The sequence below is a fragment of the Epinephelus moara genome, chromosome 20, assembly GCF_006386435.1.
Source record: "Epinephelus moara isolate mb chromosome 20, YSFRI_EMoa_1.0, whole genome shotgun sequence".
NCBI classification, from domain to species: Eukaryota; Metazoa; Chordata; class Actinopteri; order Perciformes; family Serranidae; genus Epinephelus; species Epinephelus moara.
The window spans coordinates 21,207,018-21,225,901 of record NC_065525.1 but is presented as its reverse complement, the minus strand read 5'-3'; the positions used below and the strand labels follow the sequence as shown (position 1 = coordinate 21,225,901).

Sequence of the window (18,884 nt, the reverse complement as noted above, 5' to 3'; positions counted from 1 at the left end):
ATAAATGAAATGGATCAAAAATTTATAAATGATCAAAACGCAAGCAAGTGAAAGCTAAACTCTCAAGATTATCTCTCATGAGGTAAAGGAATAACAACAACACAAACCAAGGCCACTGTGAAACAGTCATCCCAGATGGTTGCTGTCACCTTTATGAGGCGTACAACTTTGTTTTATAACTCACAGACAATTCAACTTTCTTACGTAGTATCCTCAGAGGCTGACATGAAAGCACAGCTCCAACTGAAGGTGCCATAATCACTACCAAGCACTCCAACGGAGGAGTTTTTCAATAATCCATTATGTTTGGTGACAAACAACGAGACGCGCAGCATTCAACTCCACGAGTCAAGCTGGATGCTGAAACACTTTGAACACAGGAGTAAAGATGGCTCAAGGCAGCGTGAAAAGCTCTATCCACCAACAGCCTGGACAAAGACTGACACACAGACAACGCGAAAGCACCAAACAACTGTTGATGTGTTGTTTCAGCTTGTAGCAGTTGAGTCTGTGCTGCTCACACCTCCAGACTACAAACTGACGCTTCACACTATCAAAGTGGACAGTTCGGCGTCCTCTTACACACAGAGCCTTCGATCTATGTTGTCTCCAAAAAATACAATAATCTCACCTGAGAGTGGAAGTTGGCCATGGTTGTTGTCTCTATGTCCTTCTTCCCGAGCACCTCCATCTTTACTGGCGCATTGGGGAACTTATAGGAGAAGTAGTCCAGGAAGTCTGGGAGGTAGGATGCCGCTCCATGGATGATTCCCATCACAAAACACGCAGCCTGGGCGTCATCCTCACTGAACGACAGGGTCACAAACTCCTCAGCGAAACGCTGCATCTCAGCCGGAGACAGACAAGCAAGCTGCTCGGTGTAGGCGTGCACCACAGACGCCCCTCCGTTGGCCTGCTGCTCGATGTGCATCAAACGGCCAAACTCCAGGCCTGACAAGCCTGGCGCTGGGGTGCAGTGGAGCGGGGAGCTGTAGCCGAGCCTGTCCCTGACCATGGAGGAGATGGAGACGGAGGTAGCGGCAGTGAGAGGAGGATCCTGGTGTTGTTGTGATGTTGCGCTGGCGTGGAGTAGACTGCTGCTGTTGATGCTGTTGTTGTTCCCGTTGATTCGACTGAGGAACTCGGGCAGACCCAGAGACACCCCTGAGCACATGGTCTGGCATGAGCGATGATACATTTTGGGTCGGCTGTGCCGCTCCTTCACCCGCTCGCCGTCTTTGTGCTTCTTTTTCTTCTTCTTCTTCAGTTTCTTCAGCAGGAGGTCTTCATCAGAGCCAGCTTTGGGCTTCTCCTTAGACTCTGTAATGAAAGATTAGAAATTTATTATGTGGATCTGCTCTGTACACATGACATGTATAGCACGTATGTCCGTCCTGGAAGAGGGATCCCTCCTCAGTTGCTCTTCCTGAGCTTTCTACCATTTTTTCCCCAGAGTTTTCCTTATCTGCTGTGAGGGTCTGAGGCAAATTGTGATTTGTGATATTGGGCTTTATAAATAAAACTGAATTTTAACAGTAATGTTGTGCATCATGTGAGGCCTATAATAAGTAGCAGAGATGGGGAAATAAAAGTTTAATATACTTAAATTACATGAGAACTTTGATAACTCTGTGTAACAGTACGGACACTTTGATAAAGATTATGTTTTAATGTATGGCAAGTGTTTTAATTGGCATGAACTGTAAATTTATGGCATTTTTTCCTCTTAGAAATCTTTATTTTATCAAATATATTGTTATAAATCAGATATGTAATAATCTTGGACTCATTTTATACAATTAGAAGTGACCGCAGCCAAACTTCTAATATTGTAACATGTTTAAAAGACTAATTTAATTTAAAGTTATAATGAAATATTTTTTTAAAAAAAATCACTGCCTTAAATGTCATCCCTACCTTTCTGTGGTGAAATCACATCTCCGTTTTCTCTTGCAATCTCATGCACAGGTGGCATTTTGTGATTTTTCCACTCTTTGCTCTTCTCCTTCTTCTTCTCCCTGTCCTTCTCCTTCACACGGTGATCTGTGAGGAGCAGAGGAGGAGACACAGTGAGGTGAAATGCCGCTACGTCCATGCAGAGCAACATAACTGACGAACAAACATTTCCACGTGTATGTAACACCATCTGGGCCTAATAAATACTGGGGCCTGTGGTGGAGAATATTATGTAATAATGTAATAAATCATTTTATGGCGTTTTAGTGTCACGTAGAGTTTTAAATGTGACCGTGAAGTGTTTGAGCAGAGTGCTGTGTGGAGCAGGCTGTCTGTGTTGTCCTACCTCTCTGTAGCATTTTCACGTCGCCGTTCTCGGTCTTTGTATGGCAGCTAGCTGGGCTCACTCTCTCCACACCAACGGCTGAGCTCCGCTGCGCTTCACCTCCTTTCTCCTTCTCCTTGTGCCGCTTCTCTTTCGCCTTTTTCACTTTGTGAGGCGACGCGAGGAAGTTGCTGATTTTGAAGATTTTCCGAGCGGGAGTCGCTGGCACCGCGGCGGCGGTGGAGTGGCTCGCCTTGGCCGGGCCGAAACTCCATTTCGCTGGGCTCCCACAACTCTGCTTCCCGTTGTGTTTTTCCCCTGCGCACACCTCTCCGTTCAGTTTCCTGTGCTTCAGGCCCTTCTCCTCCACCCGGACCTTCTTAGGGGGCGGCGGGTAGATGTCACTGGAAGACTGCGGTCGGCTCTCCGGCGGCCGCTTAGCTATCAGGGGTTTAGGGGAATTTGTTTTGCTGTTTGCTGCGAAATGCATGGAGTCCACGGCCTCGGCCATCTTGGAAGTTTCTATTTTTTACGGTCAGACGTAACTGGTGCGTGAGAGCCAGGCCGGGGGCGGGGCTTAGCGGGTGACGTTGTGACGCACGGGGGAGGGAGAGCAGCAGCAGCAGACTGTTTACAGCCTGCAGGACAAGACACAGCACTGTACTGCTCACTGTGCACTGACTGCAACTGACTGCAACAATACCAGCAGTATAACACAGGAGGCAGCTCACTGGAGGGGCATTCATGATGTCAGTTATTTGTCTGTTTGCCTCTGCTGGACTGTCAGTTATCAAAAATGGAGGAAAAACGTGGAAATATTTAATAATTGTTTAAATTCCTCAAATAATTTGACCAAAAAATATACACAGATGTCGAAATATTCATATCAGACCCCTACTTTAGTTTTTCAGGTGTAAGGAAGCACTGAAGCTCAGTATATCTATAAAAAAATGTTTTGATGATTTGAAACAAAGCACAATTATAAATCAATTTTAAAAAATATACAAAAAATATATTTTTGGCAGATATATAAATGAGGAAAGATTGTGTTATGGGAGCGCATATTTATTTTGTAACACTGGGTGGCACTTGGACTGTATTTATTTAATTGGGTGGTAAATAGACTGGAGATAGTAAAATATTAGTTTTAAATAAATTTGGGAATTTGGTGAAATAATATATGTGTTTAAAGAAGAAATGTAAGAAAGGGGTAGGGACATATGAATTCTACTTCTACCTACTCCTTTTCAGGCACTGTTATCTCTGTCTTGTTTGTTTTTTATTTTGGTACGAAATAAAATCATTAATTAATTCATTCAATTTTAAACCTGACTAGACCGTTGTTGTTTCTTAAAGGTCTACTATGCGAACTTTCGTGACACCTAGTGGTGAGGTTGCAGATTGTAAAACTTCCCCCGTGTTGCCAGGTGTTTTAGCGAACTACAGCGGCCAACCAGGCCCTAAAGAACCCTGCCTAGCCTTGCAGCCAATTTTCCCAGTGGCCAATCATGGTATTGCAGAGAAAAAAAAACACCTGCAGCCCAAAAAGCACTTTCCCCATAGGCCACCATTAAAGAAGAGACGTCTGTAAAACTGTCACCAGGACATCTTGACTGCCAACAAGGTCAATTATGACTCTTCCTATGATGAATTTTTAATCCATGGAGGTTGTATATTTGTAAAACTTTCCTCAAGCTGCGAAAAGTGTTTTAAAGATCCGTGACGTCATCACAATGTTAAGTCTACGAGCCAAGCAAGAAAACGCAGGCGGGGCCAGCGTTTATTCAGTGGGCTGCATACTGTGAAAGTAAACTCGGACGCTAGAAACTTTTTTTTAGTGCATGTATCAAGAGCAACTCCACTGGAATAAATAGGCGCCATCTTGGCGTCTGGTATCTGTATTATTATAAATCTATGAAGCCAAAACAGAAACGCGATTGGCCCTATCTAGAGCTAGTGCTTGGTTTGTCCGTTCTGGGCTACTGTAGAAACATGGCGGTGCAACATGTCTGGCTTTGTGGACGAGACCCGCACTATATGTAGATTTAAACAGCTCATTCTGAGGTAATGAATACACAACAATTCTTATTTTCAGGTGATTATACACTAAAGAATAATAATAATACTAATAATAATAAATTCTGCTAATATATCCCCTAAATCCTACAAACTGGACCTTTAAATAATAAAGGAGTTTTTTTGTCTTGTTTCTTGCTGTTTCTTTTCATATACATGCCAAGTCAAATTGATTTGTGTAGTATTTAATCACAAGTTTGCCAGAGAGGAAAGGAAAATATGGATCAGAGAAGAAGAAATTTCCAGGTTCTGCTACATTTTGTGATAACACTGCAATGGTTACACTGTTATACCCAATGTTAGTTATATTGTACTATCATAAACAATAAATACATTCTCAAACAGAGATCCTATGTTTTCATGAGTCCATTTTGAGATATTGATGTGCAGCACAATATTAAAGTATTAATATAGTTTAATCATTTAACGACAAATGCATCTGAAAAGTTTTTTAAGCTCAACATGTTTTAAGACAAACTAAAACTTAATTTGCAGATGCATATATTTGTATGACCTACTTAAAATAGCTGGTACATGTACAATGTTTGAATATATTCATAATTTTCTTATAGGCTTTTAAAAATGTCTTGAACAATGTTGTCCAGTCTATGTATATATAAATGAACTTGTCATTAAAGCTCAGCAGATGTATGGAATGGATTTGTTTTTCAGATACTGTAGTTCTTCAAAGTGTCACTAGGTGGCAGTATATTGATGGAAATACATTAGAATAGCATCACAGACCCTCACAGCTGTGTTATTAGGGCTCCTGCAAAAAAACAAGCAGTCACAAATGTTGGGAGGTGTCAGTTGAAAACAAACTTATTTCTGTTGCACAAGGAGACGTGGTTAGTCACCAGTTCTACTACATCCAAGACCTGAGTAATATTATTCATTTGATGTCAACATTATGTGATTAACATTCCAATACATTACCTAAATGCTGTCTTTCATAACATACTAATATTGGATGACAGTTATCTTTTTGTTATGACAGAAAACAGAAACAAATCCTGCAAAGATGTGGAAAAATACATTTCTCCCAACTGCTCAGTCAGATGGTTCTGCCTCTCAGTCCACATCCATTATTATGCTCCTCTCGTCCGTATCTGCAGCCACTAAAGTAGAAGTTTTAATCTGCCAGGGAGATTGGAAAGGTAGTGTACACAGTGTTCATCAGCACTGACAGTGGCTTACTCTAAAATGTGATTTGTTTATTTCTTTAGACCCAAATTGTTCTTTGGGTGAATGTTACACTCAGCACTGACACTTAAACAGTCGCCATAGAGAGGACGACACAGTTTGCAGGATAATAAAGTAAAGGTTATTTTTGGTTCCTGTAACAGGAGAGCACCTTCAGCAGTGGTGCATTTACAAGTACAGATCAGAGGTTCTTGTACTTTATTTTAACATTTTATGCCACTTAATACGTCTGCTTCTACAATACAAACAGAAATATTGTACTTTTCACTCCACTGCATTTATTTGACAGCAGCTGTGGCTCAGAGTTAGTCATCCACTAATCGGAGGATCAGCAGTTCAATCCTTGGCTCCTCCAGTCTTCATGTCAAAGTATCCATAAGCAAGATAATGAACCCCAAATTGCTCCCGATGATGATTTCATCGGTGTGTGAGTGTGCTAAAATTGAATAGCAGGTGGCACCATGTGTGGTAGCCTTGGCCACCACTGTATGAATGAGTGAATGTGACTCATAGTGTGAAAAGTGCTTTAAGTGTTCAGATGACTAGTAAGGCACTACAACAGGGCAGGTCCAATAGTTACTTTGCAGATTAACATTTTAAATACAAAACATAAGACAGAGTTTATAAAGTGATTAACTGTTGTCATAATGTCACAATAATCTAATAATATGATTTTTATTTAACACCTGACACTCACAGGAGTCAATTTTTTGCATTGAGTACTTTTACCTTTTGGCAGAGGTGTGAGTTTGAGTCACATGACTTGGACCTGAGTCAGACTCGAGTCACAACTTTGATGACTTTAAACTCAATTTGACAGAAAAAGAGACTTGCAACTCGACTTGGACTTTAATGCCAGTGGCTCCCAACTTCATTTTGGACTTGAGCCTTTTGACTTGGAAATACTTGATACCCCACCCCAGCCTAAAAAAGTATATTATTTAAGAAGTGTGCCACAAATCAGTTCATTTTCCCTTCATTTCCTGAATCAACTAACATTACCGCTATTCTATACCAACAAGTCGACACTTAATTCCCCAGATCCACTTTGTTTGAACCAGTCTGACAGCTTCCAATCAAGATGCAGGAGAGAACCATGAAGAACTAATTTAATATTACTGAGCGCCAGTTTGAAAAATAATACCAAAGATAATTCTGTTTCCGTACAAAAAAGCATGCTGCAGTCAACAAAAACAAATTGACGTACTTACATTTAAAAAAAAAAAAAAAAATTACAGACAGAAACGCTACAACTTTCACCAAACTTGTTTTAACAAATAAATACAAATTTAAAAAGCATTCATAATTCTTGTAAAATTGATAAGCTATTATTCTGTTGTTAAATTGGTATTACATTTTGAGAAGAGTGCATTATGGCTTGTTTAGGACTTGAACTCAAAGTTTAGGACTCTGGACTTGAGCGCAAACACTTGAGACTTGCAAAACAATGTCTTGGTCCCACCTCTGCTTTTTTGATAAGCACATTGTGTCAATAATACTTGTGTACTCAAGTGACCTTTTCAACGCAGGACTGGTACTTGTGACTGAGGATTTATATACAGTGTGGTATTGTTAATTTCACTCAAGTAGAGGATCTGAAACTCTTCCTCCACCGCTGACCGTCAGTATTCTGGAGAAGACAGAAAGTTGTCATTTCAGTTTAATTACTTTTACCAGCCTTAAGTTTCCTCTAAATATTGATGCACTACTGGTACAGAGAAGAGAAAACAACACGCTATGTCACACATTTCTTTGTATCCACTGTGTATTATGCTATGCATGGTTCCTATTAACCACAGCTGGGAAATACACAAAATGTAGCACACATCCAATTGGTATGAACATCAGGATATGATATGATGAAAAACAAACAGCTTAAATTGAATGCCTTTGTGGCAAATGTCTTTATTGAAAGTCCACGACTATAAAACTTTAAAAATGTGAGATAATTTTGCCTGTCGTCGATTTATTTCTCATGCATAACAGGGCCTCAGATAGCCTATGTCCACTTTTGCCTCAGAGTCTGCTCCCAGTGGGCAGAAGGTGACAGCAGCAGATAACCTGTTCCCCCGTAACGCCCGCTTTCCATATCCTTCATCAGGACAAAGACTCTTAAATATAAATTTTAAACAATGTCTTAATAAAGTCCAGGCTTTTGGACGGGAAACAAATTGACCTGACGTTATCTGGTGTTGGCTAGCTGTAGGAAATCCAGCCCAGATGTGAGAGACACTTGGTTGTGTCATTTTTTAAGAATCCCTATCAGTCAATTGGCAGATGAAAAACATTCTCACACATGGCAAAGGAATGTATCAGTTACTGAAGAATTAAGATATTGGCAATGGACAGGTCATGTGAGTGTCTGTCAGACAGAGAGAGAGACAAGGAGTGGTGGTTTAATTTTAAACGGACACACGCTGATCCAAAGGATTAAGGCAGGTGTGGTGTCATATAACTGCTTTGCTAAATTAATATATGTCTAGTTGGTCTCGGCATTCAAACAGTGAGTCAGTAGAATAATATTGTCCAGGTAGGTTTATACCTTCAGGCAGGCAGACTGAGTGCGGTATTACTAGAGGCTGGCGCTGCTCTACGAAAGTTGTTGGGTTCACTCCAGCGCAGTTGGAAATGGGACACTTATGCACATAACAGACATGACCGACGACACTGGCTCCTCTGCCCAAAGTAGAGGGAGATGAAGTGGTCTGCCAGGAAGCCCAGGCAGTGAAGCTGGACTGATGGTCAGATGTTTGTTCTAGTCTGCATGGAAAAAACCACAGTGTTTACACAATCCAGGACAGAGAGTGGGCCAAGCCAGCTCACTAGGGGAATTCAAAACACTTTATCCCAAGAGGGCACCCTGATGAGAAAAAAAACCTGCTGTCCATAAATGGGTAAAGCCAGTAGTGCGGGTATTATTGGGAATAAGAGAGTTCCTGGCAGTCCTCCACAGAACAGAATGGATTCATTTATATCAGCGACTATCAAATGAAACGACCCTCTTAATCAACGGCATTAATCATTATTGTTCTTCGTGCAGCCCGTGCATCAGGTTAGTTTGTTGTGGCTAAGCAGCGACTGTCTGAGATTTATGCTTGGCTGTGCCGTAAAAGATGTGGCCCTGTGATAATAAATCAATACAGCCTAGTGCTCAGACAGAAGTCTCTCGAGAGTGTAAACATTTCTCTCACACTATTTCCCAGTGTAAGTGTTGAAGTACTGAAGTGACTGTGGAAGGTGAAAGGACACTTATTTCTGGCTTTTATCCTGCCAACAGTTGTCAAATGTCAAATGAGCTCATGGCTGCATTAGCGCAGACGGACTTGAAATGTAAAGTCGTATAGAGGATGTTTGAATACCACCTCTATATGCACGGATTACAAGGCCTCCATACTGTCTAGCTAAAACATGGGTTACACTTTATTTGGATAGTCCACCTACAGATATAGGTTAGAGAGCATTTGTAACATTTCAACAGCTTTTTAGTTAAGATTCAACAACTCAACTGTTTGGCTTTATTCTCTAGATGTTTATCTATAAAGTATAAGTGACAGATCATGGAAATACCAACATATTCTAACAATAAGTCATGAAATGTTATAGATAAACATCTACAGACAAAGCAAAACAGTTAAATCTCAATTAATAACCTGTTGAAAAGTCTCCATAAACTATCTATAGGTTCGACTATCTAAATAATGTGTTACCGAAACATGTTACAACCTCTTTTCCAAGGTGGAAATACTGATTCGATTTAGTCCTTTTCTTTGTCTCATCCTCTCAAACTACATCACTTTAAGTTGTTATGCTCACACAAGGTGCAATTTCTCCAGACGTAACTATGAACTTGCCAGTGCTGTTCTCCGTTGAGATGTTTTGTTCTACCTTAAATCGTTTTTCATCTCTAACCTGATGCTTCCCACAGTCTGTTCGCCAAACAAATGGTTTCCTTTGTCATTATCAAAGGACAGCTGAGAAATCTCAACAGCTTTGTGCAGTCAGAGCGAGAGACGGGGAACAAAAATGCTCAAGGGTCACGTTTCATTGCGGTCTAAAAATAAGACAATTGAAGTGGCCCTAACAAGCATTAAATATGAACAAATTTCTGAGACATCAAACGCTGGCATTACATGCTATCACTCACATCTCGCATCCTGTGGCGGGACTGACATTTACACCCCGGATAGACACTAAGGCCTCATTATCTAAACTCCCTGCGAAGCAGATGCCTCATTTAGTTCATGTGACTGCGTTTTCTCTTTTTCTTTTTTCTGAATATTTGTAGACACAACGAATTAGCAAAGAATCAAATCTTGGATGAACAGACTCGGAGCTCGGCCTCCCCGCCCGGAGATTGTCTCACCGTTCTCGACACTTGTTGAGGATTAGCACTGTCCGAATAAAGTCAATAACATATGTGATATTTCTCTCCCCTGGCATTGCATTTTGAATCAAGCGGCCTTCTTGGATAAATCTGACATTCCTGACTTTCATTACTCAGGAGCTCAGCTAACCCACGCAGCTTACAGTAAAATGAAATATGTCCTTACAAATCTTAGTAACAAACTCTTGGCTCCGGCCCAGCAGCCGGTATTTTGCTTCAGATGCATATTTCGACCTGTTGCATCTGTCACTCACATGTTTATGGACCCGACAGGAAGCTCAGGAAGCGCCTGCCAGAGCAACTGTGACACACATGCATATTCAAAGCTATGATACACTTATCAATACATCATGCAGTGAGAATGCATTGCAAATGGTCTTCATTAAGTGATGTGATTACAGTGAGGATATACTGGAATGTAATGATAGGATTACAATAAGACACATGCTTTCTTAAGCTCTCACAGTTTGTGCTTATACGTGACTGATATAGAACTGTTACAGTTAATTCTGCTTATATTATAAAGTAGAAATATGTTATCACTTCGTCATGCTTCATGCTTATCGTCCACTATCTCACTGAGACCATTTCATAAGAAGTACATCCAAACAATCCCCTTCTCCCGCTGTGTGTTTTTTTTCACCTGTTTGCTTCTCAAAGCTTCTCGCTCCTCATTTCTCTCCCAGACTCACTTTCCACTGAACAGCTCCATCAGTTCCCCCTCCTTCCTCTTCTCCCTCCCACCTTGCCTCCTCCTCCTCTCACTGTCACTGTCTCAAACTGAGGTGGGTCGTTTTTACGCTCTCTCCCTCCTCTCCTTTATTCTTTACTCTCAGGACGCAATGAGGTTAACAGCACTGCGCGTATGTGGGATCCTGCTGGCTTTCTCGACCCTGTCTTGGACCACAACAGACTCTGATGAAGGAAACGTCCTGGGGGATCATGGATTTGGGCCCTGCACTGCAACTTTGAGACCTGAAGGGCTGTGCAGACATGGACAGGATGAGAACACGTGTCCATACCTATTCAGTCTGCCGCCGCTGACTCTCCATTTGCCAAACCAGCTCAGAGAGCTGGAGCAGATCGTGAAGGATTTGCAGAAGCTGAAGGACAACGTGGACCAACTGAGGAAGATGTGTGCAGATTGTACAGTAAGCCAAACTGAGAGAGAGTGTGGAAGGCAAAGAGAGAGACAGCATGAAAAGCTGAATGAGGGTACGGATAGACATGAGGATGAGAGGAACTGGCTGAATGAGAGAAAACCTGACAGGCCGAAAGAGTTCGGTCCACAGTGTGGGACAGACAGGGTTAAAGCAGAAAAGATTACGGAGGGGGACGGTGACACTGATTCAGAAAAAAGAACAATTTTGGAAGAGAAAGACAGAAAGAAATGGGAAGCAGAGAGAGGGAGCGATAAAAGGGTCGTAAATGAGAGGGAAGAAACCCTAAAAGAAATGTCAGAAAATTATGGAAAAACTAAAACAGAAGGGGCAAAAGGAAAGGACAAATTAGGGCAGGCAAAGGTGCAAACGGCTGGTGGTAATGAGAGGACAGTGGATATTATCAGCAAAAATGTTGTTGAAAAGAATAACAAGGAGACAGAGACAGACAGAAATAAGGACAAAGATGGAAAAGGGAATTCAAAGCGAGATCCAGAAGATAAGTTGGAGAGTGGAAAAGAGAGGGAGATTACGAGTAATGTAAAAAATAAGGAGAAGACAGAAGAAAGTGACCATCACGTGAGGCGACATGAAACAAAGGAAACAGGGAAAAAGACCCAAACTGAAGCAGACAGGGGCAGTGATGGAATAAAGATGTCCGAGGACCATGATGAGCATACAAATAAGGAGCGAGAGCAGCATGGGGAGGAGAGGAAAAAGGAAATGGAAAAGGGAATAAAAGTGGAGCGAAATAATGAGAAACCAAAACAGACTGAAAGCATCGGGCGTGCAGAAAAAGAGACTATAAAAGAGGGGGAGGAGGAGGACGGGGAGGCAGGAAGAGAGATCAAAACAGAGGGAGAAAAAACGGTCCAGAGTGTGCAGAGGGACAGTGATGGAGAATTAGCATCCAGCAAGGCAACTGAGAGGACAGACTTTGTTTCAATCAGTCCGACTCCTCACCCCATCATTAGTTTAACTCCAGGGCACGACTCCATGGACTCAAACGAAGCTACAACCTTTACATCATTTCTTCCATCTCCTCCTTTGTCCAGCTCGACTTCACATTTGGTCACAGATGCCAATCAAGGGATGACAATAGTTGATGATGGACTACCAACTCAAAGCACAGGCCTTGGAGCAGCTGGCATTTCTGAACAGCCGCGCCCTGATGGAAAGGAAGGCTTTAGGACCACAAGTACGCCAACAACAACAGCCACAATAAACACGTTGGGTGGTCCTGGACAACAGATTACCAGAGCCACTGATGGGTTCACCTCTACAACCCGTGCAAGACCTGGGGCAGGCTTCCAGGGTCGAGTTAGCTCGACTATGGCAACTATAACTCCTCGTCAGAATTTATACACAACTACATTTCCAGGAGTCGCAGACCGCGGCCGTTGGACAGCTAAAAAGAACATCAGCTCAAACACTAAGACTGGCATGAAACCTCCACCAGGCCGAGGACCAAAGCCTGGTGAAAAGCATAAACCAGCAATTAAGCCTGACGCAGACCAAAAACTAAAAAATCCAAAGAATGACCGTAAACCTGGCGGAGCCCCTTTGCCTGACAGAAAAACAAAACATGACCAAAAGCAGAAGCCTTCCCACCAGAAACCCACAACTGAGCGAAAATCTAAACCTGGCAAAGACCCTAAACGAGTCCAGGTCCCAAAACCTGACCAAAGACCTCGACCTGATCATTTAGAGACTGATCAAAATCTGAAAAACAATAAAATACCTAAACATGACCAAGAACATACAACTGATCAAAGCCAGTTACCTGTGCAGAAGCCAAAAACTCATCAAAAGGCTATGCCTCCTGTTCACAGACCTGCACCTCATCAAAGACCTCAATCTGTAAATGCAACTGGTTCTGGCAAAGACCCTCGAACTGACCGAGAGACTGAATCTGTTGAAAAACCAATTATTACTAAACCCTCAAAACCTGGGAAAAAGCCAGATCATCCTCTGACAACTGACAAACTTGACCAAACGCAAAAACCTCACAAGAAGCCGAAAGTTGAAGAAAAGCCTAAACCTGATCAAGGGTCTAGGATAAACCAGTATTTCACACCTGACCAAGAGCCTGAACCTGAAACAAGTGGACCAACTAGCTTCACTCCAAAAACTAACCAAAAGCCTAAACCTGATCAAGGGTCTAGGATAAACCAGTATTTCACACCTGACCAAGAGCCTGAGCCTGAAACAAGTGAACCAACTAGCTTCACACCAAAATCTAACCAAAAGCCTAAACCTGATCAAGGGTCTGCGATAAACCAGTATTTCACACCTGACCAAGAGCCTGAACCTGAAACAAGTGAACCAACTAGCTTTGCACCAAAATCTAACCAAAAGCTTAAACCTGATCAAGGGTCTGGGATAAACCAGTATTTCACACCTGACCAAGAGCCTGAACCTGAAACAAGTGAACCAACTAGGTCCACACGAAAATCTAACCAAAAGCCTAAACCTGATCAAGGGTCTAGGATAAACCAGTATTTCACACCTGACCAAGAGCTTGAACCTGAAACAAGTGAACCAACTAGCTTTGCACCAAAATCTAACCAAAAGCCTAAACCTGATCAAGGGTCTAGGATAAACCAGTATTTCACACCTGACCAAGAGCTTGAACCTGAAACAAGTGAACCAACTAGCTTCACACCAAAATCTAACCAAAAGCCTAGACCCGATCAAGGGTCTACGATAAACCAGTATTTCACACCTGACCAAGAGTCTGAACCTGAAGCAAGTGGACCAACTAGCTTCACACCAAAATCTAACCAAAAGCCTAGACCCGATCAAGGGTCTACGATAGACCAGTATTTCACCCCTGACCAAGAGCCTGAACCTGGAACAAGTGAACCAACTACCTTCACACCAAAATCTAACCAAAAGCCTAGACCTGATCAAGGGTCTAGGATAAACCAGTATTTCACACCTGACCAAGAGCCTGAACCTGAAACAAGTGAACCAACTAGCTTCCCACCAAAATCTAACCAAAAGCCTAAACCTGACCAAAAGCTTAAACCTGATCAAAGGTCTACGATAAACCAGTATTACACACCTGACCAAGAGCCTGAACCTGAAACAAGTGAACCAATTAGCTTCACACCAAAATCTAACCAAAAGCCTAGACCCGATCAAGGGTCTACGATAGACCAGTATTTCACACCTGACCAAGAGCCTGAACCTGAAACAAGTGAACCAACTAGCTTCCCACCAAAATCTAACCAAAAGCCTAAACCTGACCAAAAGCTTAAACCTGATCAAGGGTCTACGATAAACCAGTATTACACACCTGACCAAGAGCCTGAACCTGAAACAAGTGAACCAACTAGCCTCACACCAAAATCTAACCAAAAGCCTAAACCTGATCAAGGGTCTATGATAAACCAGTATTTCACACCTGACCAAGAGCCTGACCCCGAAACTAGTGAACCAACTAGCTTCACACCAAAATCTAACCAAAAGCCTCAAACAGAATTAAAGGAAAAGTCTGATGAAAATCCTAAATCTGTCAAAGACTCAACACCTGGACAAAAGCTCACACCTGATCATGGCCCAATCAAACGCCCTGATCAAAACCCTAAACCTAGCCAGAAATTTCCTAAAACAAACCAAAGGCCAAAACCCAACCAAAAACATCCAGAGCTTGTAACAGGCCAAAAGACGAAACCAAACATGAAGCCTAAACCTCCACAAACCAATCAAGGTATTAGAATGCCTCGGCCTGACCAAATGCCTGACCTTAACCCCAAATCCGTGCGTGATGAAATTCCTGAAGCACAATCTAACAAAACATCCAAACCGAGGCCTCCACCCAGACACAGGCCACCAACCAGACCTACACTCAGGCCAGGAGCAACACCCCTTCAAAGGCCAAAACCAGCAGTGCAACTAGAGCCAAGTCCAAAGACCAAAACAGACTTAGATCCCCTTCAAATCAGCGGGACTGATTCAAACAACATCCAAGCCTTTCAAACTGACATGCCACCTGCACCAGGCCCTGCAACACAGATTGGTGAAGTCACTCATGCTCCAGGGGTCACAGAGTTCAGTCCCAGCACGATGAAAACTATCACTGCGGGTCCAAAGACCTCCAACAGCCTGGAGACTGGACCCTTCCCTCGCCCTCACACTCTCTCTGAAGGCTTCACGATGAGCCCAAACAGCAGGATTACGTCTGATCTGAGGCCACAAACAGCCGGTCAACCACCATCGATCCCAATGACAACAAAACCAAACAAAATCATCCATGGGATCCTCCCAAGTGTTATCCCTAGCACAAGTCCAGAATCCACAAAGCCAAATCTAGCATCTAATACTGACTCCAGCTTACAAGCTAAGATACTCCACAGTGTGGAGGAAGCAGCACCCACACAAACTCCAGATCCAGACAAAATGATGATTCCAGTCCCTACACGCAGTGCCCAAACTACCTCCACAATCAGCCCTGACCTCAGGTCAACAACCCCTGCCACCTCTGGCCCCGAGCCCCCAGCTGTGGAGTCTTCCACTCCCAGTGCACGAGAGCTGCGTGTGAAAATCAACCAGGTGGCCGCTTTCCTCAACAACAGCCTGACTCCAAATGGAAGGCCACCGGACAGGCGTCCAAAAGAGCACCTGGGGGACAACAAAGGAGGCAGCAGACCTGAAAATAAAGTACCAGCAGTGAAACCGTCTAAAGGCAAGTGATATTTCATTGCTCAATCTATTTTGTTTTTGAATGCATGCATGAATTTCCACATATAAAGGGTAACTTTATGCAGAGATTGTTGTTGTTATTGATACAGCCAGCATGTAATTATTAGCCTGCTTTGAGAGACAGCATTGATTAGCACCACAATGTATAATACTGTAATAGCTGCTTTGTTCCAACAGCCAACTCAAAGAAATGTTTTAATATTCACTGCACGCGGAGGAATTAAAAATGAAGAGTGAGAGAAGCGGAGGCATGTGCAACATCATAGTGAAATTTACAACCAACCCCATAAAAATCCATTGTCTTTTGTTGACATTACATCATAATAACAAGAGAAAAGTGTTGTGCATTAGTATCTGGGGGATTATAATTGTATTACTCACTCGGCAAAGTGGTATGACCTGAGCTAAAAGGATTTTAAATAAGAGGACCACACGGTAAGCACTAATGATCCTCATATAAATGTATGATGAAAATCAACACTGGGAGGGCCACATATGAAACGAGCATCAGACACTTAATTTCCTGCATTCTTTGCATCAATTTATGGTGGTAATGCCTTAAGTATTGTCAAAATAAAAGTTCTCTCCTGTGCATATGTTCTAAATATACAGGAGGACATTTCCCCTCCATCCCCCTGCTATCTACACCTACAGTTATGATATAATTTATGTGGTCTGAGATCATCTTTATGCCATGCATCGTGGCTAAATGAGGAATTTGCATATGCGTGCAAAATGTTTGTGTGTCCCAGCGGGTGTCATGATTAAAAACCACAACTATGTGTAGAGTAACAGCTTTAAAACATCCTTCGGTGTGTGGCTCACAGTAAGCAAATAATTTGGCATTGAATCAATCTAATGGATTCTTTAGTTTAGCATTTGAGTTCAGCAGCTGCGTATGAATTAATAACGACAGTCTGCTTATCATGCAACAGGTGAAAATCTTCTTTACAGATTCTAGCATACTGATATTTATGTTTTATTTATCAAATCAATCACAAATACTGTTGTTATTTTACAGTTACACATTTTAAATATTGCACTTCTATCTCTCAATACAGTTTGTGTATCTCTACTGTGGAGGCCCACCTTGGAATTCCTGAAAAACACTAAATATTTAATGGTGGAAAAGCAGCTTTGCCCTGACCTGATGCCCTTGTGACCTCTCCTAACGCATTTCACGGCTGCACCACAGCTGCACGATGATAGTATCACCTGAAAGATATGAGCAGAAGCAGACTTTGGTTAAATGTTGGAGGGCATGTTTTGGCCTGGAAGATTTTTCAGAGACAGCTGCTAATAAGTCATTGTGATTTCCTTATCTGCAGTTACCATGCCGAGAGACTGCTCCGACCACCTGCTCAGGGGAGAGACAAGAAGCAGAGTGTACCTGGTGACCCCTGACCTCCGCAGCAGAAGCTTCCCAGTCCTCTGTGACATGGAGCTGAATGGAGGAGGGTGGACGCTCCTGCAGCGCCGGCAGGACGGCAGCGTGAGCTTCAACCGCACCTGGGCTGAGTACCGAGCAGGCTTCGGGGAGCTGGACGGAGGGGAGTTCTGGCTGGGCAACAACATGATCCACCTGCTGACCCGGGACAGGGACATGGTGCTGCGGGTGGAGCTGGAGGACTTTGAAGGGGTGATGGAGTATGCAGAGTATGAGCACTTCAGGGTGGCGAGTGAGCGGCTGCGCTACAGGCTGTCAGTGGGTGGTTACTCTGGGACTGCAGGTGATGCTCTCCGCTTCAGTAAGCAGTACGACCACAACAACAGGGCGTTCACCACGCCGGACAGAGACAACGACCGCTATCCATCCGGGAACTGCGGGGCCTATTACAGCTCCGGCTGGTGGTTTGATGCCTGCTTGGCTGCAAACCTCAACGGGAAGTACTATGCGGGGAGGTACAAGGGAGTCCGGGACGGGATCTACTGGGGGACATGGCACAACATATCTACAGAGTTTTACCCCACCAATGACAGACAGTCTTTTAAAAAGGTCAGGATGATGATCCGACCAAAGGGCTTTGCACCATGAGCTGTGACTCTCTGCCAGGACAAAGGGTCTGACTACCAACTTCAACCATAAACTCTTGAGATGCTCATTACAGTTCAATAAACCCAGTATACCCTCCACAGCTGTTATACTATAAACACAATGCTGCCGCCTTGTGGCGTTTAGTTCTGCAATACTGATTTTGTTTTTTGTTTTTTTAAATTTAAGGCCTACAGGATGATATGACAATAACTGAGGATGTACATAGTCATAAACGTTACGGTCATAATTACGAAGTATCTTTTTTAATAACCTTTAATATTAAGGGACTGTTCTTTATTTATCAGAGGAGGGGGTGGCTGGGGTGTGACTTTTTTTTTTTTTACCCTCCCCGAAGCTACAAATATTTTCCCATGAGCCTCCCTCAGTGACTGGCGGAAAATGCACGACCCTCCCTCCACCATAAATAAGTTATTAGATTTTTAAAACCTCACCTTTGATGTTTAAAAGTTAGAAATTAAAGATAAAATCCTGGAGTTGAAAAAAGCCTCAGTTTCTCAATCTTGTTCATGCAAATGTTTATTTTTGGCCAAATTTTAAATGAAACGTAGCATAAAGTGATATTGATGAAATATCACTATTTTAAAATTAGATTTGGTCCTGTTTTTTTCTGTTGAAAGAGACACATTGTGTCAAAATCCGATGATAATTTCTGTTTTTACAGTTTCTGACTATGATAAATGGTGTAATTTCTGTGATTTTTAAAACAAAACATGCCTATGCCATTAAAAAAATAAAGTAAAAATACAACCATTTAAATTTGTATACCCCTACCCACCTGCTCTCCTCTCACAAGTAACAAACAGTCCCTCGTATGTCTCTTTTTTGAATGGACTTTGTTTAATGACGGGAGAGGTAAATTCTCTTGTGAAGAGTTATTTTTTGGTGAATCTGACGGGTATGTGGCAACAGAGAATGATATTTTTATTATTACAGTACTGGAAAGCCAGTTGATGGTTGATTGAAGCTGTATGGGATGTTTTATAATTAAGATTGTTTTGTTGAGATAAATAAAACTGA

The 18,884-nt window shown here is 42.5% G+C and overlaps 3 protein-coding genes across 4 annotated transcripts in view; 2 read left to right on the top strand and 1 right to left on the bottom strand.

Moving 5' to 3' along the window:
• Positions 1-2,822, bottom strand: part of LOC126407648 (lysine-specific demethylase RSBN1L-like) — a 14,467-nt gene extending 11,645 nt beyond the window's left edge. The window contains exons 1-3 of one of the 2 annotated variants that reach the window (XM_050072736.1): positions 2,303-2,822; positions 1,918-2,043; positions 632-1,320 (exon numbers count right to left, since the gene is read on the bottom strand). In XM_050072736.1, coding sequence (XP_049928693.1) covers positions 632-1,320; positions 1,918-2,043; positions 2,303-2,792 — 1,305 coding nt within the window. In that variant the 5' untranslated portion in view covers positions 2,793-2,822. The remainder of the gene's footprint in view (positions 1-631; positions 1,321-1,917; positions 2,044-2,302) is intronic. The other variant, XM_050072737.1, reaches the window with a different exon arrangement.
• The window catches only part of LOC126408106 (cell surface glycoprotein 1-like), a 26,298-nt gene extending 11,889 nt beyond the window's left edge, over positions 1-14,409 (top strand). The window contains exons 2-3 of the mRNA XM_050073480.1: positions 10,781-14,306; positions 14,396-14,409. Of these exons, the coding sequence (XP_049929437.1) occupies positions 10,787-14,306; positions 14,396-14,409 (3,534 nt within the window). The 5' untranslated portion in view covers positions 10,781-10,786. The remainder of the gene's footprint in view (positions 1-10,780; positions 14,307-14,395) is intronic.
• On the top strand, positions 14,281-18,884 carry LOC126407651 (uncharacterized). Its single transcript, XM_050072745.1, has 2 exons — positions 14,281-15,794; positions 17,140-18,884. Exons 1-2 carry the CDS (start codon positions 14,492-14,494, stop codon positions 17,844-17,846), a joined length of 2,010 nt encoding a protein of 669 aa, XP_049928702.1. The 5' UTR covers positions 14,281-14,491; the 3' UTR covers positions 17,847-18,884.